The 26,747-nt window shown below is 39.2% G+C and overlaps 2 protein-coding genes across 4 annotated transcripts; one reads left to right on the top strand and one right to left on the bottom strand.

Moving 5' to 3' along the window:
* Positions 1-3,015: 3,015 nt before the first annotated feature.
* Positions 3,016-16,904, bottom strand: ZNF189 (zinc finger protein 189). 3 transcript variants are annotated; one of them, XM_047699626.1, is made up of 3 exons: positions 16,414-16,904; positions 15,653-15,779; positions 3,016-5,781 (listed from the first exon to the last, which is right to left on the bottom strand). In XM_047699626.1, the coding sequence occupies exons 1-3, from the start codon at positions 16,444-16,446 to the stop codon at positions 4,061-4,063; spliced, it is 1,881 nt and encodes a 626-aa protein (XP_047555582.1). In that variant the 5' UTR covers positions 16,447-16,904; the 3' UTR covers positions 3,016-4,060. The 3 variants fall into 3 exon arrangements, with proteins under 3 accessions (XP_047555582.1, XP_047555583.1, XP_047555584.1); XM_047699627.1 differs by having other exon boundaries at positions 15,653-15,737; XM_047699628.1 differs by having other exon boundaries at positions 15,653-15,734.
* A 56-nt stretch (positions 16,905-16,960) lies between these two features.
* MRPL50 (mitochondrial ribosomal protein L50) lies at positions 16,961-20,610 on the top strand. The gene is made up of 2 exons (XM_047699640.1): positions 16,961-17,109; positions 19,653-20,610. The coding sequence occupies exons 1-2, from the start codon at positions 17,018-17,020 to the stop codon at positions 19,987-19,989; spliced, it is 429 nt and encodes a 142-aa protein (XP_047555596.1). The 5' UTR covers positions 16,961-17,017; the 3' UTR covers positions 19,990-20,610.
* The last annotated feature ends 6,137 nt before the right edge of the window (positions 20,611-26,747 follow it).

Below are 26,747 nucleotides of genomic sequence, written 5' to 3'. Positions count from 1 at the left end.
TTCATAGGCTAAAGAAGTCAGAGTGTATTTCTTGGTCCCAGGGATGCAATGACCGTCATGTGATGTAGGTTACCTTAACCATGGAACATGAGATGCACATTCTTGAGAACATGGCTCCTGGACAGGAAATAGCACAGCTAGAGATATGCTCTGTTTTATTCCTGCAAAATATATCAAGACTCAGCATTTTGGAAACTTACATGATTTTCCCCCATTCTTTACACTGTAGAGTACATATGGCTTACTATTCACTTCTCAAAGTCTCCTTGAGGATAAAGGACTCCTTGAAGCAACTATGCAACTAATACAGTATTAACATAGCACCCAATGTGTATTTTAAAATACACGTTAATGGAACTTGTACTATTTGTGCAAGTAAAGTAAATGCACCTATCCTTCTATTTTCCATGCATTATGGTTATAGAGTTGGCCTTAATTAAAAAGAAATCAATCAACCCACTCCTGCCAACCACCCAAGGCCACAGATCAAAGGCAGGTGAAGGGTATTAAATACTGATTAGGAACAATGACTTCAAAACGAAACAAAACAAAAAAGCTTGTAACATTTGGACTAGATTTTTTTTTAAAGTTGAAATTTACTCTACAAATACTATGTTCAGCTGGGTATGCTGTGTATGCCCCTAGATTTGCTGATGACATCCTCCTTTAGGAAGACAGATGAAAATGAAATGCCTCACTTATTTCTCTAACAGAGTTAGAGAAATGGAGCATTGCAGTGATTTTCAATTTTTTTTTTTTCCACCAAAGACTCCTTTTGCCCACTTGTTTTAAAATGTTGTCTACTGTGATGGTTAACTTTTTGTTTAAATTTGACTGGGCTAAGGGATGCTGATAAAATACTACCTCCTGTGTTTGTGAGGGTTTCTGGAAGAGATGTGCACTGGCATCTGTAGGCTAAGTCACCAATGTTGGTGGGTATCATCTAGTTCACTGAGGGTGTGAACTGAACAAAAAGGCAGAGGAAAGGCAAATTTGCTCTCCACCTAAGCTGGGGCATCCATCTTCTTCTGTCCTTGGACATCAGTGCTCCTGGTTCTTGGGTCTTTTGGGCTGGGACTGAATTACACCACTTGCTTTGGTGGTTCTTGTTTATAGCTGGCACGAGACGTCTTGGCCTTTGTTAAGTACATGAACTCATCTTTCTCCTCCTATTCACTTCTGCATTCTCTCTTAAACTAAAACAGAGGCACCACAAGATGTGCTCTGTGTGTAAATTTTGGAAAGGTACCCAGGTGAATATCAGGTGTACCAGTAATATTTCTTAAGCTGAGTGCTAGTTACATAGGTTTAGTTGTGAAATTCAGAGCTGCACACTTAAAATATGTGCCCCTTTCTCTTTTGCACACACACAGCTTAAATACAAGGAAAATGTTATCACAGAACTTTTGGCAGCATAAAGTCCTATCTCTTTAGCATAGCAACTCTCCCCTGCCTTAGCTACCTGCCACTTTCCCATCACCACACAACGGGAGGCTCACTCCATAGCTAGCAGGTCCTCTGATAATTCTGTCTTCAGACAGTTTTTTTTTCTTGGTACTCATCTTTTAATCTCATCTTAAGCATCATCTCCTCTTGAAAGATTTTTCTCCTCCTCTTCTTCATGTGCCTCCTGGTTCTTTTATCATCCTCTCAGAAAACAACTGTGAACATTGCAATAACCTTGCTTTAAAAAATTAATCTTTTTGGCTATGCTTTATATAAGCAATGAATTGTATATATGATCAAGAATTGTTTCATGGCGACTAGAATTTTGAGCTATCACTCCAGGTTTACAACCAAGGATGTTAAAAATGATGTAATTTTAGGAGGAATATCTCCTACGACCATGTCCCCACATTATGATGAAGTCAATAGCCACAGCTTCTGCTAAGCAAGAAAACCATACATGAAGTAGATGCGACTCCAGCAAAAAGCACAATGCTTAAGTGTGCATGCAACTATGACATACGGAAAACACTTTGCATTAGGGTTTCCAAAATACTGAGAACAGGTCTGAGAACCTTATTATTAGTTGAAACACTGGCCAGAGAATGATTTGTGTAGAATAAGTAAATCTGGGGAAATTTCTGGCAGGAGGAGAATTGAGGCCTTAAGTGCATTTCCAGTTACTTTTTCTGCTTTTCATTGGGCTACAAACTCTGTTTTGACAGTTAACTGATGCTGACTACTTAATTTAAATGCAGAGAGCACAATTCCTATACATACACCTTCATGTTCACATGTGCACACACAAATATTCCCAAGGGAAGATGAAAGCGTGGAGGGGAGGTTCAGAATGTCTGTAATATGGAAGGGAGGTGTTTTGCTCAAACTATTAGATAGGTAGAATTATAGAGTTCCAGGTGATCTGGAATTCTATAGTAAGAAACTAAAGAATCTGGATTTAGCCCTAAGGGAACTATCCCAGAAAAGGTCACTACAGGCACACCTCGTTCTACTGTGGATTGCTTTATTGTGCTCTGCAGATACTGCGTGTTTTCACAAATGGAAGGTTTGTAGCAGACTAGCATCAGGCAAATCTCTTGATTCCAGTCTCTAAGAACATTTGCTTATTTTGTGTCTCTGTGTCATATTTTGGTAATTCTTGCAATATTTCAAACATCTTCATTACTATTATATTTGTTATCCTAATCTGATTAGTGATTATGACTCACTGAAAGCTCAGAATGATGGTTAGCAATAGGTATTTAGGTATTTTAAAATTAAAGCATGTACATTGCTTTCATAGACATAATACTATTGCAGTTACTAGACTACTATATAAAGTGTAAACATAACTTTTATATGCAGTAAGAAATAAAAAAATTATATTGCTTTATTGCAATATCTGCTTCATTGCAGTGCTCTGGAACCAAACACTATCTCCATGGTATGCCTGTAGTCACAGGTACAACAAGTGAGAGCAATTTCTTTTAAATCCTTGATTCTAATTTTTAAGTGCAGTATTTATTTGACAGGATAGATTCTGAATGAAAATAACAAAGAACTCTTACACAAAGCAAAAAACAAAACAGGTTTAATGATTAAAACAGATGAATTAATAGGTTTATATAACCATCAACTAAGGGAAGCCCTAGAACCAGAAATAAGGATTTTAAAATCGCATGCAAAGTCTAGTTACCATAAAAACCAAAGCAATACCAAAATATCTGTTTCCTAGTATAGACTCCAGGTCTTTTTATTTCCAACTCTTGGTAGTCAAAATATGTACACTTTCGCATGCTACTGGTAGTGGAGGAATAAGATTATTTGTATAGGACTACAGTTATGTTTCACAGATGGGAGGGCACAAAAAGAAGTGTCTTCCTCCACTTTTTCAGGCCCATCTTGAAAAAAGGCACTCCCAAAGGTTCCTTGGTGACACCTTTGCTAGGCTTATTAATTACTCATATAATCTTTACATGTAAGATTAATGGTCCACTCATTTCACAGACCTGGGAACCACAAGGCATTGGAACTGTTTCTTTAACTCACATGCCAAGTAACTGGCTTTCTTAAGCAAAGACCCAGAAAACCTTTGGCTATCAGTTTGAGAAAAAAAAAAAAAAAAATGGGGCTATTTCCTTGAAAACTTAATCATATGCTTCATTACTAGGCTTTGGCATGCACTGCCAAACATATTATGGAACTGAACAAACCATCATATGATGGTGGCAGGAGACACTCCTGAATAATTAATTACTCTAGTTTTCTCACTTCTGCTCCCTTGTACCAATGCAACTTTGTCCTTGTCCCTTTATTAATTATAATACCAAGTGCTCTGAACCTAGGTTTGACCTCTCTCCAAAAAGACGTGTGAGAAAAAAAGATGCTTAAATAAATTACTGAGTCCTTCTCTAGGATCATCAAAACAGAGAGTAATGGAAGTCTTCAGCTGCCTGTGGACAGCTGTCCACCTTTCACAGAATCTTCAGAAACCATTTGCCTGAGGTCAAGGACAATCTGCTTTGTCACTAAACCTGACTCACAGGGAGCCATACTGAAACTGCACTTGGGTAGCTAGTCTCAAGTCCAACTGAGCTTGAGTATGTCTCTACATTTACTGCATCCATGTAGTGTGCAATTTCTGATGCTGAATAAGAGAGATGTGGCAATTGAAGGCTTCACCACAAGCATCACATTCATGGGTTTCTTGGGTTTTTGCCTCTGTGTGGATCTTCTGATGGTTGACAAGGCTGCGCTGTTGACTAAAACTTTTGTCACACTTCTCACACTTGTAAGGTTTCTCTCCCGTGTGTATTCTCTGATGCTGAATTAGGCCCGAGTTCCGGCTAAAGGCCTTCCCGCATTCATCACATTTATGGGGTTTATTACCTGTGTGAACACCCTGATGTCGAATAAGATTACAAAGCTGACTAAAGCTTTTGCCACACTGTCTGCACAGATAAGGTCTCTCACCAGTGTGAATTCTTTGATGTTCAATAAGAAATGAGCTCCGACTGAAGCTTTTCCCGCATACAGTACATAGGTAGGGCTTTTCACCAGTGTGGATTCTTTGATGTTGTACAAGGTGTGCACTGACACTGAAAGTTTTTCCACATTCATCACATTTATAAGATTTTTCCTTGGGGTAGACTTCCTGCTGTATAACAAGACTGCAATTTGGATCAAAACTTTCCTTGGTTTCATTGTATGAATAAGTCTTCTCTCTGGTGTGGATTCTCTGATGCTGAATAAGACCCGAGCTTCTGCTAAAGGCTTTTCCACATTCCTCACATTTATGGGGTTTGTCTCCTGTGTGAATTCTCTGATGACGAGTAAGGTTGCACAACTGACTGAAGCTTTTCCCGCACTCTTTGCACTGATAAGGTCTTTCACCTGTATGGATCCTCTGATGCTCAATAAGGAATGAGCTCCGACTGAAGCTTTTTCCACATTCGATACAAAGAAAAGGCTTCTCACCAGTGTGGATTTTTTGGTGTTGTATAAGGTACGTACTTAATCTAAAAGCTTTCCCACATTCTCCACATTTATGAGGTCTCTCCCCAGTGTGAATTCTCTGATGTTCAACAAGTAATGAGTTTCGACTAAAGCTTTTCTTACATTTGGTACAGTGATAGGGTTTCTCACCAGTGTGAGTTCTCTGATGTTCAATAAGGTGTGACTTCCAACTGAAGGCTTTCCCACAGTCACTACATTTATGGGGTTTCTCACCTGTGTGAATCCTTTGATGTTTAACAAGGCTCCTTCTCTGGCTGAAGCTCTGTTTACACTGATTACACTGATAGGGTCTCTCTCCAGTGTGGATTCTCTGATGTCTAATAAGGGTTGAGCTCACACTAAAGGTTTTTCCACAATAATTACACTCATACGGCCTTTCCCCAGTGTGAATTCTCTGATGCTCAATAACAAATGAACTGCGACTAAAACTTTTTCCACATTCGTTGCATTGAAAAGGCTTCTCACCAGTATGTACCCTTTGATGTTGAATGAAATGGGCCTTCCGGACAAAACCTTTTCCACATTCTTCACATTTATGGCATTTCTCTTCTGAGTTTGATCTCTTGCGAATAATATTACTGTTTCCTCTGAACATTCTCTGGTCCTGGGCCAAAGATTCCCTTGGTATTTCCCATAAGAAGATACCTCTCTGTTTATCTAACCTACCAACAAGTTCAAAGGTTTCCCTACCTATGGGATCTTGGTCAATTTCACTTTTGATTCTTGTAACTATTACACCCTGTGGTTCCACTTCTTCCTCAATCTCCTCAATTTCTTGTTTCACAGTTGGCTCCTCATCCTTATCTCTGTTCAAAACATCTGGAATAATAAATAGAAAATAGATCAGCTGGGCTCTTTGCTAGCAAGCAGAAATGCTTAGGAAAGTAAGATTAATACAAATTAATCCACTACATCTATAAAATGTGAATGACTACTCCAGAGTATAGTGAAGATTAAATTAGTTTATATACACAAGACATTTAGGACAATGCCTGGCAAAGAATACAAGCTATATAAATAATATTAGTTATCTGATAAAATATTTTTCTTGGAGAAGGGGTATGAAAAGAGTGAGGGTGTAAGCGTGTATGTGTGTTTTTAAAGAAGCAAGCTTTTAAGTTTTTATTTTTTATTTTTTTAAAGATTTTACTTATTTATCTGACAGAGAGAGATCACAAGTAGGCAGAGAGGAGGGGGAAGCAGGCTCCCCACTGAACAGAAAGCCAGTTGCAGGGCTCAATCTCAGGACCCTGAGATCATGACCCAAGCCGAAGGCAGAGGCTTAACCCCCTGAACCACCCAGGTGCCCCTAAGTTTTACATTTTTTTTTTTTAAAGATTTTATTTATTTATTTGAGAGAGAGACAGTGAGAGAGAGCATGAGCGAGGAGAAGGTCAGAGGGAGAAGCAGACTCCCCGTGGAGCTGGGAGCCCGATGCGGGACTCGATCCCAGGACTCCGGGATCATGACCTGAGCCAAAGGCAGTCATCCAACCAACTGAGCCACCCAGGCGTCCCAATTTTTTTTTTTTTTAGTAATCTCTACACCCAACATGGGGCTTGAACTCACAAACCTGAGATCAAGAGTCACATGCTCCTCTAACTGAGTCAGCCAGGCACACCAAAAGGGTGTTTTTATAAGTAAAATGATGAGTTAGTAGGGCAAGCAGAATTGGAGAAAGTCCTGGTAAATCAACAATTAGGCAAGGTAAGATGGGGAAACAATGAAATAGAACAAGTAGTAGTATAATGAAGTATTCGATCAAGGAAGAAAGGACGATGCAGGAAAAAAAACCAGTAGGTTCAGGAAAATATGAGGTAAGACAGCATTACTGAACCACGAGTAGACCAAATAACTGACAGAAATGAACACAAAATGCTGAAAAGGATAAAAGACAAAAACAAAAAACAAAACAGGGGAAGCAACAATTCATTCATTAACAAGAATTTACTTATTGCAAACAAAAGCATTCCAGGTGTGTGTAATGATTCAGGATTCAAAGATAATGAATCCTGAATCATTACACACAGGGGACATGAAGTTCCCCACCTAATAAAATGAATGACAAGTACACTGGGGAGAGAAAACATGATAAAATATTTAATTAAAGTACTCCTGTACTGAGACAAAATGGCCTTTAAAATAAAATAATGGGTTATTATGGACACTGGGGAGGGTATGTGCTATGGTGAGTGCTGTGATTTGTGTAAGACTGATGATTCACAGACCTGCACGCCTGAAGCAAGTAATACGTTATATGTTAATAAAATTTTTTAAAAATGGAAAAAAAAATAATGGATTGGAGTGACAAGGAGTCTATGATACAGAAAGACATAATAAAATAAATACAAAAGGAACATGGTCACAGTTAATGAAAGAAACAGAGAAAATGCAGTCTGTGGTAACTTATGCCCTCTCCTACCACAAATTCTACCACATTCTTCAAGTACACACGTTTCTCACCCTTCTAATGTAAGAGCCAAGTTGGAACCATTTAGTTCCAACTGAGAGTCTTTAAGACATCTGAGAAATGAAAATCTTACATGTGTAGAAGGAAAGATAACATAATAGTCTATGATGAAACGGAGTGGCATACAGAACTCGAGTCTGCCTCTGACTTTTTCCCCGATTTTCCCTCTCTTGCTCTCTGCTGGATAATTCCACTAGAAGAACTGATCGGTACCAGATATATACATTTGGCCCTAAACAATTTCCTTCTTTAGACTTCCTCTTTTCTCTCAATTTTCTAATTTTCTATCTTTGGAGTCATCTCTGAGTTTTCTTTTCACTTAGTTCAAACCAGTCATTAAGTTCTTTTATTCCAAAAAAACTTCTCTTATTCCTCTAAAAAATTAGTAGAAACTTTATTTCTCTTTATGCTACTAATAGTATTATATCTTAAATTCACTTGAGAGGTCTGCTTTCTTTCACACAGTGAAAAAGGATGAGAGAACTCCCTGAACTTTCTGCCCCCTGCCTATAAAATTATCTGCAATGGTACATGAAGATATATTCCATTCCTAACCAAAGCTAATTCATCTACCTTCTCTTGATCTCCCATGTCTCTTGAGGACTTAACTACCATTGTTTCCTCTTTCTTCGATCTGTTCTCCATTGCCAACATATTTACATATGCTCAGCATACAAATATGCCCAACTTTATCTCAAACCTGAAACCCTCTCTTAATGAAATCTAAGTTTTGAAATAAAATCTTAACTCTGTAGGTCTCCCTTGCCTAAGTATGTTTCCCATGCCCACCTCTTCCCCTACAACCTACTGTGAAATATGGCTTCTGTTTCCAGCATCTAGAAAAGCTTCTTCTAAATCACCAATGACTCTTGAGTAACAAATAAACATCTTCAGTCCTTACTCAGCAGCATCTGACACTGTTGACTAGTTCCATTTTGACACTATCTGGTTTTGATTTCTATGCCATTATATTCTTTTAGTTCCCTATTTCTTCTTTGGCCTTTTCTAGTAAATTTCCTTCATGTATTTCTCTTCCTTCATTAACTGTTGAAGGTTACCGTTACCCATATTTACATTCTTATCTTGCTCTCTATATATAGTCTGGGTATTGCTATTTACCTGTCTCAAAAAGGGCTTACAATTAACATGATCATCATCATTTGCTGTCATGTATGTCTCCACCTCCAATCATCTTCTCTTGACAGGCATCTTCATCCATTACCCAGAGCAGAAAATCACCCTAGATTTCTCCATTTTTCTTATTGGTAAACAATCACCAAAGTCAAAGATTCAACTCTCTAGTATCTACCTTCTTTCCATGTCTTCCCTGGATTATGCAAAAGCCATCCAATAAGTAGTCTCCATACTACATCTACTCCACTGCATCCAGAGAGATGTGCATGAAATGGAATTCCAGCCACATCACCACCTGTAGATTCACTAGTACTCCATCACTTGTGAGAGCAAATCAAAGCTCTTTCCACCATGATACTCAGCACTTCACAAAAGGTTCTCTAAATCTCAAGTCACCCTCCTACCCACTCTCTCACACTGCAAAGTGGGCAAATTGCTTAATGCTAATCTTATTTTTTTTAAAGATTTTATTTATTTATTTGACAGAGATCACAAGTAGGCAGAGAAGCAGGCAGAGAGAGAGGAGATAGCAGGCTCCCTGCTGAGCAGAGAGCCCGATGCGGGGCTTGATCCCAGGACTCTAGGATCATGACCTGAGCTGAAGGCAGAGGCCCTAACCCACTGAGCCACCCCCAGGCGCCCCTCTTATGCTAATCTTCTATGCCATTTCTTTGAACATCTCATTTTACTAAATGTCCCCTAACATTGTTTACCTGGCAAACTCCTGGTTTCTCTTTAAGATTCAATTCAAGTAACAGCTCCTCTACAAAGCCTTCACTAAGTCCAAGAGGCAGACTTAGATGTTCTGTTTTTTATTACCAGCCCTCATCCACAGCTGCATTATAGCTATTATATGCACTGTTATTGCGCTGTATTTACCTCCTCCATGGGACTGTAAATTCCTTGTGAGAAGGGGAAGTCTCTTTATAATGTTTACCCAGTGTTGTTGTTCTAGGGTTTTACTCAAAGGAATCAGATAAAATTGTTGCTATTTGCAGACAATATAAATGTCCATGTAAAATTTCTAAAAAAAATTAAGTTAAATATAATAGTAACAAGAAAACTAAGATATAAAATAAAGAGTGGTAAGTACTTACTGCCAAGAATAAACAATTAGTAAATGTTATAGAAAAATAAAATGTCTTATATGGTAATAAAAACCATAAAACCAGGAATAAGTCTCAAAAGAATTGAATGAGAGCTTTGAAAATAAGCCATAAAAATTTTCTGAAGGACGTAAGACAGATAAATAGAGTCAAGCAAATTGCTAAAGAGATTCAATGTTACAAGGATCTTAATTCTTCCCAAACCAATTTATGAACCCAACTATATTCCAATCAAAATCTTATAAATGAATAAAAAACCTTAATGAATCTAAATTTCAACTGGAAGAATAAAGAAAACAAGTGTATCCTAAAAAAGAATATAAAAGAATGATTTACCGTATCAGACATAAAATGTATTACACTGCTTAAGTAAATTAGACAGAGAGACACTGGAATGAAAATAAATATTAGGTCAAAGAGATAGGTAAAGAAAACAAGTGAGTTTTGGCTTCCACACAGAGTAGTACAGAAAGGACTATCCATTAGATCTGGGCTTGGTAGCTATAATCTCCTTCTGAGGTCTCTGCCATGCTTTTAGTCTATGCTCCCATCCTGTGATTATACAGCTAATTTGTAGAGAACTGACTCAAAGTGCATCTCTACCAGGAATTAAAACTGAAATAGGCAGTTATCCTGAACATGACTAGAATTGTAATCTATCAACTCAGAAGCTATAGCGACAGAAGCATGTGGATATGAGGAGGAAAGACTATAGTCTACCAAGAAGAAAGAGTATGCAAAGACAGAGTTCCTTCCTGACTTCCTGAGCAATCCAATTTCTGTGTTTCATTTTGTTTTGTTTTAAAGATTTTATTTGTGAGAGAGAGAGAGAGAGTGCGCGCCCACAAGTGGGAAGAGTGGCAGCAGAGGTGGAGAGAGAAGCAGGCTCCCTGCCGAGGAAGGAACCTGATGTGGGACTCGATCCCAGGACCCCGGGATCATGACCTGAGCCGAAGGTGGCGGCTTAAACGACTGAGCTACCCAGGCGTCCCAGATTTCTATTTATTTATTTGACAGACAGAGATCACAAGTAAGCAGAGAAGTAGGCAGAGGGTGAAGCAGGCTCCCCACTGAGCAGAGAGCCCGATGTGGTGCTTGATCCCTGGACCCTGGGATCATGACCTGAGCTGAAGGCAGAGGCTTACCCCACTGAGTCACCCAGGCACCCCTTGTTTTTGTTTTTAAAGTAGGCTCCACAGTAGATGTGGAGCTTGAACTCATGACCTTGGGATCAAGACCTGAGCCAAGGTCAAGAGTCAGATGCTTAACCAACTGAGCCACCCAGATGCCCCTGGATTTAGTCCTTTTCTGACATCCAGTTGCAGTCGTGCTCATATATTCTGTGTGCCACCTCTGTCCCTACAATAAGTTCTCTTGTTGGCTTAAGCTAGTTTGAGTTGATTTCTATAATCTTTAATCAGTTTTAATACTATGGTAGCTGCAGAGAGAGAGAAATGGCAAGGAAATGGTGAAGTGGAAGTGGCTAAACTTTAGGCCATAACAAGAGTTACCATACATTTTCTAAAAAGGGCCAGACAATAAATATTCTTGGCTTTGAGAGCCATATAGGCTCTACTGCAAATGTTCAACTCTGCCACTACAGCATGAAAGTAGTAACAGATAATACATAAAAATAGGTACTTTTTAAAAAAAGGATTTTATTTATTTATTTGACAGACAGAGATCACAGTAGGCAGAGAGAGAGGAAGGGAAGCAGGCTCCCTGCTGAGCAGAGCCTGATGTGGGGCTTGATCCCAGGACCCTGGGATCATGACCTGAGCCGAAGGCAGAGGCTTTAACCTACTGAGTCACCCAGGCGCCCCCAAAATAGGCACTTTATTCATAAAAATGGACAGTGTGCCAGATCTGGCCTGTGGACTGACCACAGCTGCCAATCCTAGTATCCAAAAGTGTATAGGAAGAACAGTTTTTTTGGTAAAAGAATGAGAGAATGGGGAAGAATCTGCATTCCTAGCGCTAGCACAGTGCTTGATTAACTATTTATTGAAAGGATGAGTAGTTGAACAAACAATTGAGGAAAGAATACATAATATATATATTCTAAGAATATATATAATCTAAGAAGAGAAACAATGAGTTTAAGGTCTTACAGGAACAGCAATTCCCAATTCTGTCAAGGTCCAATATGGCTCAAGCAGACTAGAAAGAAGTAATTAAAACACTGAAGACATCCATTTCAGTTGAAAGAACTGGAAGACTTGGGGTGCCTGGGTGGCTCAGTGGGTTAAGCCTCTGCCTTCGGCTCAGATTATGATCTAAGGGTCCTGGGATTGAGCCCCACATTGGGCTCTCTGCTCAACGGGAACCTGCTTCCTCCTCTCTCTCTGCCTGCCTCTCTGCCTACTTGTGATCTCACTGCCTCTGTCGAATAAATAAATAAAATATAAAAAAAGAAAGAAAGAACTGGAAGACTGAGAACTGAGATCAAGCTGTCAGTTGTATTATTAACATAGTTACTGAAGTGTTTAAAGAAAAATCATCATAGAAAGGAAAGGTACGAATAAAGGACCAAAATTAAATTTGGAAGAGAGCTGTACTAACTAAAGAGCAAGATGATGTGCAGTAAAACACTACGTTAGAAAAAATCAAGTAATTGTGATCTTTCACCAAGGGAACTCTTATCAAAGGAATGGTGACAGAATCTATAGATGAAAAGATTGCAGAGGGAGAAATAATAACCAATAAAAAGCTGTAGTTCAGCTAAAATGGGAGCCTGAAAGTAGGAGATCACAGATGGGCTCACTGCCATGCCTTCGTCCATATGGTACTCACATCTAACAGTAGTAGGGGCAGGCAAGGCTGGGCATATGTCTGGTTCTATCAGCCAGGATACCATATGTGTGGATAAAACTGGCAATGACTCAGAGACACAATGGCATATTGGGGAAAAAAATCAGCAGCTGATATGACTGGAGATTGAAGTGGTGTGCAAAAATAATATATGACGCTAAAAACCCAAGCAGGGCTATTTAGAGAGGTCCTAGCAGGTACAAGAAATTAAGATTTTTATCCTTTAGGCTACCAGGAATTGTAAATTATAAGCAGTTAACTAACAAAATCACTTTGGTGGCAGTAAATAGAATATACTAAAAGAAAGGGAAATTGGAGGCAAGAGGCTAGTTTATGGACTAATGCAGTAACTGGTCAAGAGATACTGAATCTTGAGTATATTCACTCATTCTATTACACAAATAATTAGAAGCATATAATATATATGCTTCTGTGCTGAGCATATAATAGAGTCATGTTAAATAGACTCTATATATGGTTCTGCACTAAGTGCTGGAGAAATAAAATGAAAAAAATATAGTTACTGTCCTCATGGAAACCAGTCTGGTTAGAAAAATAACATAAAGAATGATTAGAGTACAGTGTGATAAATTCAACAGAAGTGTATACAGTAGCACAGAAAAAGGAGTACTTAATTCCAAAGAGAAGGGCCTTGAGATCTGAATGGGTTATTTGAGATTTGCCAGGTGTGAGTCATTTACATGGTCTTCAAAAGAAGATGACAAAGATTTTAGCGCTTTTTTTTTTTAATATATATATTTTTTTATTTGACAGATAGAGATCACAGGTAGGCAGCGAGGCAGGCAGAGAGAGAGAGGAGGAAGCGGGCTCCCTACCGAGCAGAGAGCCCGATGCGGGGCTCGATCCCAGGACCCTGGAATCATGACCTGAGCTGAAGGCAGAGGCTTTAACCCACTGAGCCACCCAGGCGCCCTAGCGCTCTTAGAGAGGATAAAGAGTACAGTGACAGCCATCAACATTTATATTATACTTACCACATGCTACTCAAGGTCCTAAGTACATTACATATATTAACTCTGTTAATGCTCGTAGTAACCCAAAGAGGTAAGTGCTATTATTATTGCCATTTTGTAAAAAAGAAACAGGCATGGAAAGATTATGTAATTCACCCATGGTCACAAGGCTTGTAAGTGGCTGAACCAGGATTTTTACTTAGGCAGGTAAGCTCCAGCTGCTTCTCTTAGGTGAAAGTAAGATTTCGGACTTATCACATAGAAGTAGGTGATGATCTGAGTATAGACAAGCTTTGCCAAAGAAGGCATATAAATTGAGAGGAAGTGTGAGAATGCAAGGCAACAGAAAGAAGCAACAGTTTCAAATATCTATAGAGAGGTGAAATAAAATAGTGTCCAAAAAATAGTCCATTGCATTTGGCAACTGGGTTATTAACAGACCAATGTTAAACAATTCAAGGGGAATGGCAGAGGCAAGAAAAGGGGCTTAGAGATAATGGAAGGTAAAGTACAAAACACACATTAACTACTTTTACAAAAACTTGGCTATGAAGTGAATGAGGAGGTGACAAGGAGCAGCAAGGAGACTGTGGCTCAAAGGATCACCACCCCCTCCCCTCCTTCCCCAACTGGAAGAGTTATAAACATACCTATTATCAAAATAAAGTTACCAGTGGAGTAGGAATAGAAACTAAAGTTGTAAAAGGGGGAAAAAAAAGATGACAGATGGATAAATTCTTGGAGAAGCGAGGAAAGAGGAGTAGTCTTAAGCATGCACATGAAGGGCAGAGAAGGTGGGAGTTCACGTTTAGTAGCCTCTATCTTCTCTTTGCCGTAGAAAGTGAAGTCCACTACTGAGTGATGGACCCAAGGAAAACTTCTTTAGTTTTTGGAATAGTCATTAAAAAGAAGAAGGGAAAGAGCAAATCAATGATAAAAAACTGGCTGAGATGTAAAAACCCACTGCAGACTAGAAGAAAAGCCATGCATACATATACACAGGGCATCAGTCCTTTCAGTTAAAGAATTTCTCTTGCTGTATTTAGCAACTCTGGTAGGAGAACAGGCAGATTTTATAACCAACACAGAATCTGAAGTTTGCAGAATGCAAAGAGGACAATGACAAGGTGGCGAGAGAGCTTGCTGGCAGTAATTCAAATGTAGGTCCATGGATTAGATGAGGAGATGAAGTTAGGACAGGACTGATAGTCTGGCGGGGAGAAAGGGAGAAGTCAAGAACAGGAAACATGATTAAGAATAACCAGGTGTAGGAGGAAAGGAGTAGGAGAGGTAGAAAGGTAAGAAGTTAGAGTAAGCTCCACATGGGCAGAGATGATGTCTGTTTTGGTCACCCCTGTTTAGTTAATCTAAAATAATAATAATGTCTGCAAAATTTTTGAAAGAGTAAGATATCAGGGTTTAAGATTTGCCTGCTTTGACAAAATTGAGGGTTTGATCACTAATGTGAACTGAACAAAAAAGGAAAGCCAGGTTCCTGAAGCAAATAAGGTCAGGGAATATAGTGAGGGTTAAGTGATGACTACATCACTGATTGCACAGGTGAGCATACAGAAGATTCTGAAATGTGACAAAATCTATGTGTGAAGGACCAAGACATGTCGACAGATGACAGTGAAAAGGAATTGAGTGGGTAGAGCAAGATTGCTGAGGCAAGGAGAGAAATTTTGCTTGAAGGGTTAAACCAATGCTTCGGGAACAGCCCTGAAAAGGTAGAAGAACATAACTTCTCCCTTCTAGCCTTGAGACAACGGATAGGGGGAAAAAAGAGGATGCAGGAAAATAAGCAGCCTCTGCCAGGGAAGTGGTGTCCTTGGGAAAGTGCCAGTTTTCAGTTAAGGCCAGGAGGGGTAAGGAACATTATGTGAAGAAGAACAGGGGCTCCAGAAGGCAGAGTGAAAAGGGGTGGGAGGAAATCAGTGGGAGGATGAGCCAGGAGGGAAAGTACAGAGCAATATGGGAATGAGATTATGAAGATAAGAAGCCAGAAAGGCATGTATTTTGGTTATTGCAAGGATGCTAGGGATGACAGGCATGGAAACAATTAATGGCTGAAAGGTTTGAATCAGAACTTTGGAACAAAGCAGTTTTGGTACTGGTAGTGGTCCAAGTGTTCTCAGAGTCTGATTTCTTATAGCCTCTCAGATATTTTAACCAGAGAAAGAAAAGATTCTTACCCAGTGAGACCAGGTTTCCATAATTCTCCATCATGACATCTTTATACAGGCTTCTCTGTGCTGGATCCAGATAATCCCACTCCTCCTGGGTAAAAAACACAGCCACATCCTCAAATGTCAGCAACCCCTGAAATAGTACGATTTCTGTGGTCAGTTCTTGTTGTCTCAAGGACAATTCTACCACTGAAAGTAGAAGAAATCACTTATCAGGGCCGGGAAAGCTAGGAGGAACATGATAACCAAGAGTTCCAAATGGGGCCCAATTTTGTAACAGAAAAGCACCTCAAACTAGATGATAACTGAACTGGATCCTTGTCGTCAATAGTGCTGGTCCTAAAGATAGAGCTTTTCTGGTTTAATAATTATACACTAACATTTATTCTAGTAAGCTGTCCCCATACTCCCCAAGTTTCCTGCACTAATTGCCCAGCTCCAACTCCACCCCAATGGCTTGGGACCCTGTTCAATTCCATGAACTTATCTAAGCGTCTACCTTGGGTCCAAGCATCGTGACAGGCGCATAAAACACGGGGGAGGTTTAAAAATGGTGCCTCATTTGGAAGAACTCACAAATGAGGGCGCATGTTTTCTTGATTTACCAAGTCGCTCTTTAAAAAAAAAAAGGGCCAAGTGGGAGCACTACGGGGTACTTCCCTGCACACATCGCTGGCCCTAAAGACCACGGTCAGGGAGGTTGGGGTGGGGGGACGGAGGCTCGGCCTAGCTCCGGTTCTCTCGGTGATACCCAGAGGGGGACTTACCTTTGGCTCCGGCGGGGGGCTCGGGGAGGCCATCTCCTGGACAGAAAATCAGGGCAGGAATCCGCGGCGGTCGCACGGAAAGAAGCCTCTCGTTACGGCCTACCCAGCCTTTAGAAATTAGGCCCAACGAAGGCGAGGCCTCCAGGCTGGGTATGGCCAGGTCCTGCCTTGGTCCCCGAGCGGTCACGACCCCAGCGGCATATCAGACGCGCTCCTTGGCCGTCCCCCAACCCCAAATTCCCTCCCCGCCTAGCTGCGCAGACTTCCAGGCCTCGCTAGAGCCTCCTCCCAGTTGCCAGTTCCTCCTCCTTTCAGCCAAGGAGCGCTATGACCGCCCGCCCCCGGACCAGAAGGCGTCACCCGGAACCTTCCGGGACGCCCCCCAACTACAACTCCCGTCATGCTCTGAGAGAACGCATCGGTCCAGCCTCTGCCGGCAATGGCCACCGGACTACATTTCCCGGCGTGCAAAGGGGGAGGGAGAAGCTAGTGGCACTTAACAGGAAAAAGGGAACATCTACCACTAAGCTTACATGTGACTGGCTGGTCTTGGCCCGTCACTGCCCACTGAGGGCAGAGCGCTAGCAAGCCGCTTTTTTCCGAGATGGCCGCACTGTTAGCGTCCTGCGTTACCAGAAGAGGCCTCACGTGGATCGTCTTAGGGGCACCACGCAGAGAATTTTGGTCTCGACTCAGGTAAAGCGGACGGTTGGATGGTGGGTCTCGTTCAGGGAAAGTAAGGAGAGAAACTGAGGAGGATAAAAACACTAATTCGAAAGCGAGTGCCATGCCCTTGAGACGGGACCCTAGTCCTCCGCTTAGGTTAGGGTTAGGAGTCCAGAAGCGTAAGCGCGGGTCTTCTGGAATGGTGGGGCCCAGTGTTGCCTGTTTTGTCATCTGATCATGGAGATACCGCTCTCTTTCCCTCCCACTTCGCTCATTAATTTATTAAGCAAGCAGTACGGACCACTTGTTCCAGGCACCGCGTGCGGTGTCCGGAAACAAATGGTTCGTTTGGGACGAGCAATATAGAACATGAACGTGAAAGCGCTCGGTAAACGAAGTTCATTTGCGCGGTGTCTTTCTTCACGCGCCAGATTCAGAAAGGAAGTGTGGCCTCCTCTTTTTGTTCGTTTGTGTATTCATTGATTCACTCAACAGACAGTTACTAAACGTCAGGTCTGGGTCAGCATTTCCCTAAGTAGTTTACAGTAGCGAACAACGCCCCTTCTCAGAGTTCCGACATATGAGGAAACTGAGGCTCCATGGAGAGGAAGTATTTTGCCAAAAGCAGGTTAATGGCAGAGCTGGGACTAGAACCCAGGTCTTTGATTCCCCGTCTACGGCTTCTCCCACAGCACCCTCTGGAATATTTTGACTCACAGTGTTAGGACCTCAAAACTTGTGGGAACTTCAGGGAACAATTTATGCCCTCAGGGTTCAAGCAAAAACTCTTTCCATCCGGAAGGATTTTTTTTGTCATCTGTTCATGGATTTATTAGCTTCCCCTCTTTTTTGGTGAGTAGTATTATCTCAAATCTCCTTCAGGTTTGTTTCAGTCACTCATTCGTCACAAATTTATAGAGTGTCTACTCTGTGTCAGATGTTTCCGTGTTAGGGATACAGTTGTTAGTAAGTCTGACTAAATATTTGTCTTCATAGAGCATATATCCTGATGGAGGCAAAACACAAACGTGGGATATAATTATAGAAAGTGGTTAATTATGGAGAAAACTAGAGCAGTTTTGTACTAGATAACTGAGATGGGAGGAATGGATTATATTTCATTCTGATGGTACTACTAGAGTAGTTTGGGGAGAAAATGGGAGGTGTTGAAGTAGACACTGAAAGTGTAGACAACTCTGGGAGACTGGTAAGAACATGGAGTCTAAGGGGTATTTTTGTTTTTCTTTGAGGATGGGAGATTTTTAACAGCTTATTGTGTGCCCTGGGAACACGCTAGCAGGTAGAGAGAAAATGATAAAGAGTTGATGCAGAATGAGGGCTAAATTGCCTGAAGAATCTTTAAGTAGGCAAAGGAAAATAGTGCAACAAACCATATTCTTGGCCAGAAATCCATCCATCCATCCATCCATCCTTCCTTCCTTCCTTCCTTCCCTCTTTACCTTCCTCTCTCTCTCTCTCTCTTTCTTTCTTCTCTCTTTTTTTCACCCCAGACGTCTTTTTTTCTGCCGCTTCCCATTTCTGTAAGGATGACCCATCCCAGTCTGTTACCAACTCCATGGAAAACAAGAGTCAGATCATGAGCTAATATTTCATTAAGCACTGAAGTAGTGTATCAGGCAGATTTCCTGACATTGGCTCACGTACTCAGTAACAGTTATTCAGGTAGTTTTCAAAGGACTGCAGATCAATAAAACGGGTCTTCATGATAAATAAAACAGGAGTTTATAATTTGGTACAGTGGTTTTTAACCAGGGATAATTTACCCATCTGGACATTTGGCAGTGTCATTTGGTTATGACTAGAGGACAGGAATGCTATGGCATTTACCCTACCCTGGACAGAGGCTAGGGATGCTGCTGGACTCTGACAATTAACATGATAGCCCCCTACAACAAAGAATTATCTGTTCCAAAATGTCAGTGTTTGAGTTCAGAAACCCTGATCTGGTAAGAGAAATAGAATGTAAAAAAATTAAAACTCAGGTAGGATACAATATAATGTGCTACAGTAGAACAGAGGAATTTGCAGTTGTATTTGGGCAAATCAAGTAAAGCTTCTTGGAAGAGAACAGTTCTGTTCTAGGACTTAAAATAAGATTCTATAGGTGAAGATGAAAGATAGGCATTTCCAATAGGATATAACTTGAGGTAACACATGACACCAGGAAAGAGGAAGACAGAATGTAGTAGTTTAGTTTGGGTAGGGCATAGAGTGTATATAGGAGATTAGGAGATGAGGTTAGAGAGGTAGATTGGGTTTAGAAACTGGGAATCCCAGGCAAATGATATATCTCTTTACCTGTTCTTGGAATTTTTAGAGCATGTAAAATATGTAATTTTTTTTCTGGGTGTACCAGACCAATTCAGTTATAAGCTTCCGAAGGCAGGTACCTACCTATCTTATTCTCTCCACAGGGCCTGGGAGAGTAGTAAGTGTGCATATTATTTATTGATTTAGATAGATAAATACGATTGGGTCTGGTGTTCATCAGCTTGTCAGCTACATTAGTGCAGCTAACCAAAGATTCACATATTTGCTTTTGATCATTCCAGAAAAGAAACAAAGCCAGTGGTGGCTGAGACAGTGGAAGAGGTGAAGAAAGAACCTATTTTGGTGTGTCCGCCCTTACGAAGCCAAACATACATACCACCTGAAGATCTCCAGAGTCGTGTGGAATCTTGTGTCAAAGAAATTTTTGGCTCATCTGTACCTAGTAATTGGCAGGACGTGTCCCTGGAAGATGGTCATCTGAAATTCGGTTTGTTGGCACGTTTAGCTGATGAACCTGGGCCATGCAGTGCCCAACTCCAGGCTCACCAGATGTGTAGGGTCAGAGATGTTCTTGATTTCTATAATGTGCCTATTCATGATAGATCTAAATTTGATTGAACTTATTGCTGGTAACCTGCCTCCCAATTTAAAAATCACTTGGGATTACTGAGAAATTCAGAAGAGGAGCATGTTGAAATCATTTTGTCCTGAGCAAGGGGTTGGTTATTAGCCTTGATACTTTACCATGTAAAATGCTGTCAGAACTGTTTTCTAAACCCACTTTTTCTGTGGAAGAATGAATTACCTCTTTTTTTCCCTCATGTCATGAATTAACAGCAGGATTTTCTTTTTTCACATTTGCTGAAAAAAAAATTTTTTAATGGAATCAAATCACCAATTGTGTATGAAAATTTCCTTCTCTGGAGGACACAGTAATTAAACTTGTTCCTACAATGTGAGGCTATTATATGTTCAGACATGATGTTATTCTTCATAGGCATAAAACATGTTTTATGCAAAAACATGTTTTAAATCCTGTTAGGACTCTTAAATCTAAGGTGGTATTATGTATAGGATAAATGCAAAGAAGGAAACTTGGATATTTGTAAAAGAAATGTAAAAATCTATGTTGTTTATTTTAGCAAGTTGTTTCTTTCACTGCTTTACTTCACAAATAGAAATAGAAAATGATAGTGTTCATTCTAGATTAGCTCTTGGAATTAAAGTACATTTTTTGAAGAGTGTGTGTGTGTTTTAACTTTTTTTAAAGCGATATTTGCTTCTCTGTCTTGTCATTTCCTTAATTTAAGTATTATGAATGAAAAATTAAAGTATATGCCAACTAGGAAATGCTATAACTTTTTTAAAAATAGGAGAGATGCCAGATTCTATATCTAAGTGAATATTCTCTTCAAAGGAGATGATGCTTATGTCAAATCCGTTTATCTTTTCTGTCACTTTTTTCTGACAGAGAAGGGGCATGCACTTAGCTGGGCAGGGGGTGGGATGCAGAGGGAGTGGAGAGAGAATCTTAAGCAGTCTTCATACCAGCATGGAGCCATGATGTAGGGCTTCATCTGATGACCTGAGCTGAAATCCAGAGTTGGCCACTTAACTAAATAACCCAGGTGCCCCATTTTCTGTAACTTTAAAAGTGGCTTTGAGTACCTAGCGATGTCCACTAGGGTGGTCTTTGCAGACTTTGGTGTAGGTACTCAATTTGTGGAAAAATACTCAAGTAGCTAGTTACCAGATAGTTCTGAACATACAGATGTTAAGTGAGGAAGGGATTAAATTAGGAATCTTTTTGTTTAGACTTCAGATATGCTAGACAGTAATAAGACGGAGAAGGAATTTCATGTATTTTATCTTGACCACTAATAGTTCTGAAAGAAAAGTGATAGTTTTTATATGAAGGAAAGTGCATATATTCTCTCTTCCAGGGTGACTTCTTTGAAGTGGGCAAAAGTCAGATGTTATATAAATTCTGGCATATTATAAAATTGTTACATTATGGTCCATACCCATAATGTCATCAGCAGACATGAGATTTTTAATAATCTGCACATTAAAGAACATCAAAGTTCCGAATCCCTGGCGCTTAATATCAGAGCTGATAATTCCTTCTACGTGAGAAAGTTTCTGTATGGAAATAGTTGAATTTAACTTATAGGATTTGATTATCTAATTTCCCACACATCGTTTATTTTTACTTCTGGAGACACAGAAAAATGTGCAAAGGGCATGAGGGAAGTAATAGATAGTAAAGGGAGTGGAAAAAAACATTTGGTTTCACCTGGAGAGCTGCAAAACCCAGCTGCATATGGGTGTAAAGGCAGAAGGACTTTACTTCTTTGTAACCTGGAGCAGTGTTTCTCAAATTTAACGTGCATATGAATTACTTGGAGATCTTTTTAAATGCAGATTCTGATTACATAGATCAAGAATGGGTCCGGAGCTTCTGTATGTCTAAAAAACTCCTACACAATGCTGTTTCAGGTTTTGAGTAACATGATCCTAGACCCTAGTATTAAAGTGGAAAGTACCATCCCTGAAGCAGTGGTCCTGAAACATTGAGCTAATGGACAAGATAAACCACCTCCATTAATAACACTAGAAGGTGTCACTGTTGACAGTCCAATGCAATAAATCTATCAATGATGACCTTTGGTTTCCTGAAAAGTTTACATTAGATTTGCTAACTTGTTTACTGAGGTCACCAAGCATGATATAATTATAAATAATTACATTTAAAAAATGAAGTAATTGCTGTATAAAAGAGTTCTCCATTATAGTTAGCTGGCCCTTTCAACTCAGTAAATATATTTACATAAACCTGGTAATAAAATATTCAGTGTTAATAGAAATAGATTTGCACAGACAGTTGTATTTCAAGCCACATAAATAGACTTCTCCCTCTCTTTTATTTTAACATAATTTTTCTGATTAGAAAAAGCACATTTTAAAAATTTGGGAAAGCAAATACCATTTTGGTCTTACTACTCAGATAATCACTAACATATGGTGTGTTTCCAAATGAAAAGAAACTTTTTTCCTATATTTTAAAACTACTGTCACATGTCCTGTTCCCTTCAATCTACGATCATTTCTGCTTATTTTAAGATAGTCTTAAGAGTAACAAATTTGACTAATAACATATTCTGTCACTGAATGTTAGGTACAGTTAGAACCTTTCTTAACCATGGGGGATACATTTCAAGGCCCCCAATGGATGCTGAAACCCTGGATAGTATTACCCTATATATGCTATATTTTTTCCTATACTTCAGACCTATGAGAGTTTATAATTAGGTACTGTAAGAAATTAGCAATACTAATATTAAATAGAAGAATTATAGCAATATGCTGTAATGAAAGTTATGTGAAGGGGGTCTTTCAAAATATTGTGCTAAACTGGGGGCAACTGGATGGCTCAATGGGCTAAGCCTCTGCCTTTGGCTTAGATCATGATCCAGAGGCCTCTCTGCTCTTTGGGGAGCCTGTTTCCCCCGTCTCTGCCTACTTGTGATCTCTTTCTCTCTGTCAAATAAATACATAAAATCTTTAAAAATATATATTGTACTATACTCACCCTTCTTATGATGAGGTGAGATGATAAAATGCCTATTGTGATGAGATGAAGTGAGGTGAATAACCCAGGTGTTGTGATGTAGAATTAGGTAGATGCTATTGATCCTGATTTTCATCAGAAGGATTGTTTTGCTTCCTGATTGGGGTTGACCAATGGTAAATCAAATGGAAAGTGAATCTAGCTAAGGGTGGGGAGGACCACTGTAATCTTTCAACCAATATGCTATTACCGGATATTTAAGTTATTGCCAGTTTTTTGCTGTTATTTTTATCTATTTTTTAAAATACACTTTTTTTAGTTCTTTGTGTATTGGTCTGCATAAAAATCCCTTTTGACTCAGAAGTGGAAGTCGTTCCACCTAAATTGTCTTGACTTTGAACCTAGGAATGGGCAATGTGGCCTTCTTTGTTTATAAATATTTATTAATCTCAAGTCATCCTTTTGGCAGTATTTTTTTTTTTTTGGCAGTATTTTTTTTAAAGTAAGCTCTACACCCAAAGTGGGGCTTGAATTCATCACGCCAAGATTAAGTAAGATTCACATGCTCTCTTACTGAGGCAGCCAGACACTCCTGTCCTACTTCTTTGATTTGTAATCCCATTAACATGTGTTGTGTATATCCTAAGAGATTAAATGACAGGTACCTTGAACTCAGTCATACCTGCAAACATGAGCTTATCTTATCTGCAGTCACTTTTCTATCTTATTTTTATTAGGTTATTTCACAGTGCAAAAGTCCTAAAGTTTTTACTTGTATGATTTCTAAGTTCAAAAGTAGTCTCTAAAATTAACTTCTGATTCAGCAGAATTCCAATGTTAGTTGAATAGTAGCAAACTGCAGCTACCATGAAATTTATTTTCTATCAGGAAATATTAAATTCAAAATATTTAACACTGAAGCAATACTAATCATACATTGTTCATATTCAAATTTCACTGATGCCCCAGAAATGACCTTCATAGTAATTTTACCTCCTGATAGAGGATCGAATCGTGGTTCGTGCTTTACATTTTTGTTATCACCTTCACTTGCTCTCCTTTACTTTGAAACAGTTCTTTATTAAATTGTATTTTACAAGGAATTTATTCACTCCATCTAAGTTGTCAAATTAGTTGGCATAAAATTGTTCATAATATTCTCTTATTTTCCTCTTAATGGTCTATTGTATCTGCAATGATAACCCCCTTTCATTTTGGGTATTTAAATTTTATTCTTTTTATTTGATCATTCTGGCTTGTAGTTCATCAATTTTGTCGGTCTCCTCAAAGAACCAGATTCGTCTTTGTTAATTTCTTTCTACTGTTTATTTTCTGTTTCATTGCTAATATACTTTTCTTACTTCCTTTCTTTTAATTTGGGTTTACTTTCCTCTTTTTTTTTTTTTTAAGATTTTATTTATTTATTTGGCAGAGAGAGACTCAGTGAGAGAGGGAATTCAAGCAGAGGGAGTGGGAGACGGAGAAGCAGGCTTCCCGCCGAATAGGAAATCCAATGTGGGCTTGATCCTGAGCCTTTTTTCTTTTCTTTTTTTTTTGTATTACCAATTACTTAAGAAGTAAAGCCTGTTCACATTTAATACTTTAAGGAGAGAAATAACATCAAAGTAGATGTTTTTGGAATATCAATATATAATAAAAGAAATACAAAGTGTAAGAACCTTCCATCTCCCAGGCTCAAAGGACAGTTATCCAGCTGTAATATACTTTCCTACATTTTCTTAGTTCCTTTTTCTTCAGATTTTGACAACTGATGTATAATGTCTTCTCCAAATCTGTGTCATTTGTATCCTGGGTCTTTTCAGTAAAATCATGTTCTTCATCTGAATCATCACCACTTTCTTTTTCTTTTTCCATATCTACATCTTCAAGGATTTCTTCACCACTCTTTGTCTCCTTAGACAGCAGCAATGAACTTACAAACTTGGAGCACAGGAAAGAAGCAGATGGTAGTACATGGGCTGGAGTATGAAGAAGCTCACTAATTGCAGGTATGTTTTCTGTTAAGGGCAGTTGTACTAATTCACTCTCCAAAGCTTCATTTATTTTTTTTATCCTGGTGTTGCCTGTGTTTTCCCAATATGAAATAAGACAGAGGCTCAGAGACTGAGCCACACAAGCACCCCACATTTATTTATTTATTTATTTATTTATTTATTTATTTATTAGAGAGGGAGACAGTGCTTAATTAGTTTGGTTAGACTGCAAAGACATATTTGAGGTTTTGACTTATAAGATGACTCTAGATAGTGCCATTCTTCCTTATTGAGGAAAAGGAAGGTTCGATGGGAATATGTCAGGTACTTTTTAGCTTGTAATCAGGGCTATCTCCTCTGGGCTGATTGGAAATGTGTTAAAGTCTCAGGTCTTGAATGAGAAGTAAAGTCAGATTCTTAATTTAGTGTTTGGAATTTAGCAGTTCATGCAGACAAATAGTCTTTTTGCCATTTTATAACCTCAGCTATGGAGTTCAAAGAGTGCTCAGATAAGGGCACAAACTCTGTTGGAGTTTGTTTACAGAAGATACAACAGGGACTTGTGATTATGAAGATATGAAGCCAGAATTATATTTCTGGGAAGAATGACTCTGAAATTATTGTTAACTTTCTTTATTCTATCTTCCCCATCTCCATTAATATTTTCCCTCTTTCTAAAACTGTTTCCTAGAATATTGTAGAAGAAACTCTGTTAGTCTGGGATTTGAATTGTGTCTTATTTTTATATTATTTGAAGGGTGATTTAATGTCAGATGAATGGTTTGTTAGAATTACATTATGCGAGGATATTTCTTAAAGGTCTTACATATTTATGCAATTCAAGAATGCTTTCTGGTAGTGAAATGTAATAAACTAAGGATATGAAGGAAAAAGTGATGATGTTTGAAAAGAATTATAAATTGAACTAAGGCTAATGACTTTTCATTTACTTTCTTTCTGTTCAGGAACACTGGTTGATCCATGTGATATTTAAGTAGAAACTTAATGGATAATGTATGGAAGGAAGTCTACACCTTTAGGCTTATTTAAAGTAGGACTGTGTCTAATTTCTCCATGATTATCATAGTGTAGACCCTTGATAAATTCTTATTTAACTACTGATCAATTTTACTAAGAGTTGGAGATATAAATTCCATTCCTGACTGCCATGTATTTCTGTGTGCCTTATGTATACTCAATTTCTTGAATAAATTTACAAGGGAAGTAGAGTACTTTGGGGCTATAAAATCACTTGTTTTTAAGCTTCTCGGGGAAAAATGTCTTATTCACCATCAGATTTTCATTCTCAGCACTTGTCTCTCTGTAGGCTCATTCTCATCAGCATGTATTCATGCCCATGTCTACCCCATCTCTCGCTCTCTCCCTCATGAACACACACACACGACAACATACACACACACATTAAAAACAGACACACAGTGTTAGCAGATACTGTCAATACCTTGTCTGTATAGACTTCTCCTAGTGGTATTAGTGCACAGGCCTGACTCACAATATCAGACCTTGGATTCCTGTGCCTGACAGTTTTGGGGGGCCTCCAGAGTCCACTTTACCTCTCAGCATGGCAGGATGGAAGTGGTGGGAAATTAAGGCTCCTTCTTCCCCCACCAGTCAGCCCTCAACCAACAATTTATTAGATACTTCCCCATTGTTCCTTGGCGCTCATGTTTCCTGGAAATCCCTCAAAGTACACCACTTGCTTTTGAGTTCTTATTATCTCAAAGTAGGGTTCTCAAGGAATGTGAGGTAGGACACAAAGCAAACTCTTGGCCCGTCCTTCAACTACCACT

Source organism: Lutra lutra, chromosome 13 (assembly GCF_902655055.1).
Source record: "Lutra lutra chromosome 13, mLutLut1.2, whole genome shotgun sequence".
Lineage (NCBI taxonomy): Eukaryota > Metazoa > Chordata > Mammalia > Carnivora > Mustelidae > Lutra > Lutra lutra.
This window is presented reverse-complemented; position numbering and strand designations above follow the sequence as displayed.

Bases quoted from the DNA above. Each gene is read 5' to 3' on its own strand.
- MRPL50 (XM_047699640.1), top strand. From the start codon at position 17,018: ATGGCCGCACTGTTAGCGTCCTGCGTTACCAGAAGAGGCCTCACGTGG. The intron at 17,110-19,652 runs GTAAAGCGGACG...TGATCATTCCAG, and splicing joins GAATTTTGGTCTCGACTCAG to AAAAGAAACAAAGCCAGTGG.
- ZNF189 (XM_047699626.1), bottom strand. From the start codon at position 16,446: ATGGCCTCCCCGAGCCCCCCGCCGGAGCCAAAG. The intron at 15,780-16,413 runs GTAAGTCCCCCT...GTACTATTTCAG, and splicing joins GCCCCCCGCCGGAGCCAAAG to GGGTTGCTGACATTTGAGGA. The intron at 5,782-15,652 runs GTAAGAATCTTT...TTATTATTCCAG, and splicing joins TGGAAACCTGGTCTCACTGG to ATGTTTTGAACAGAGATAAG.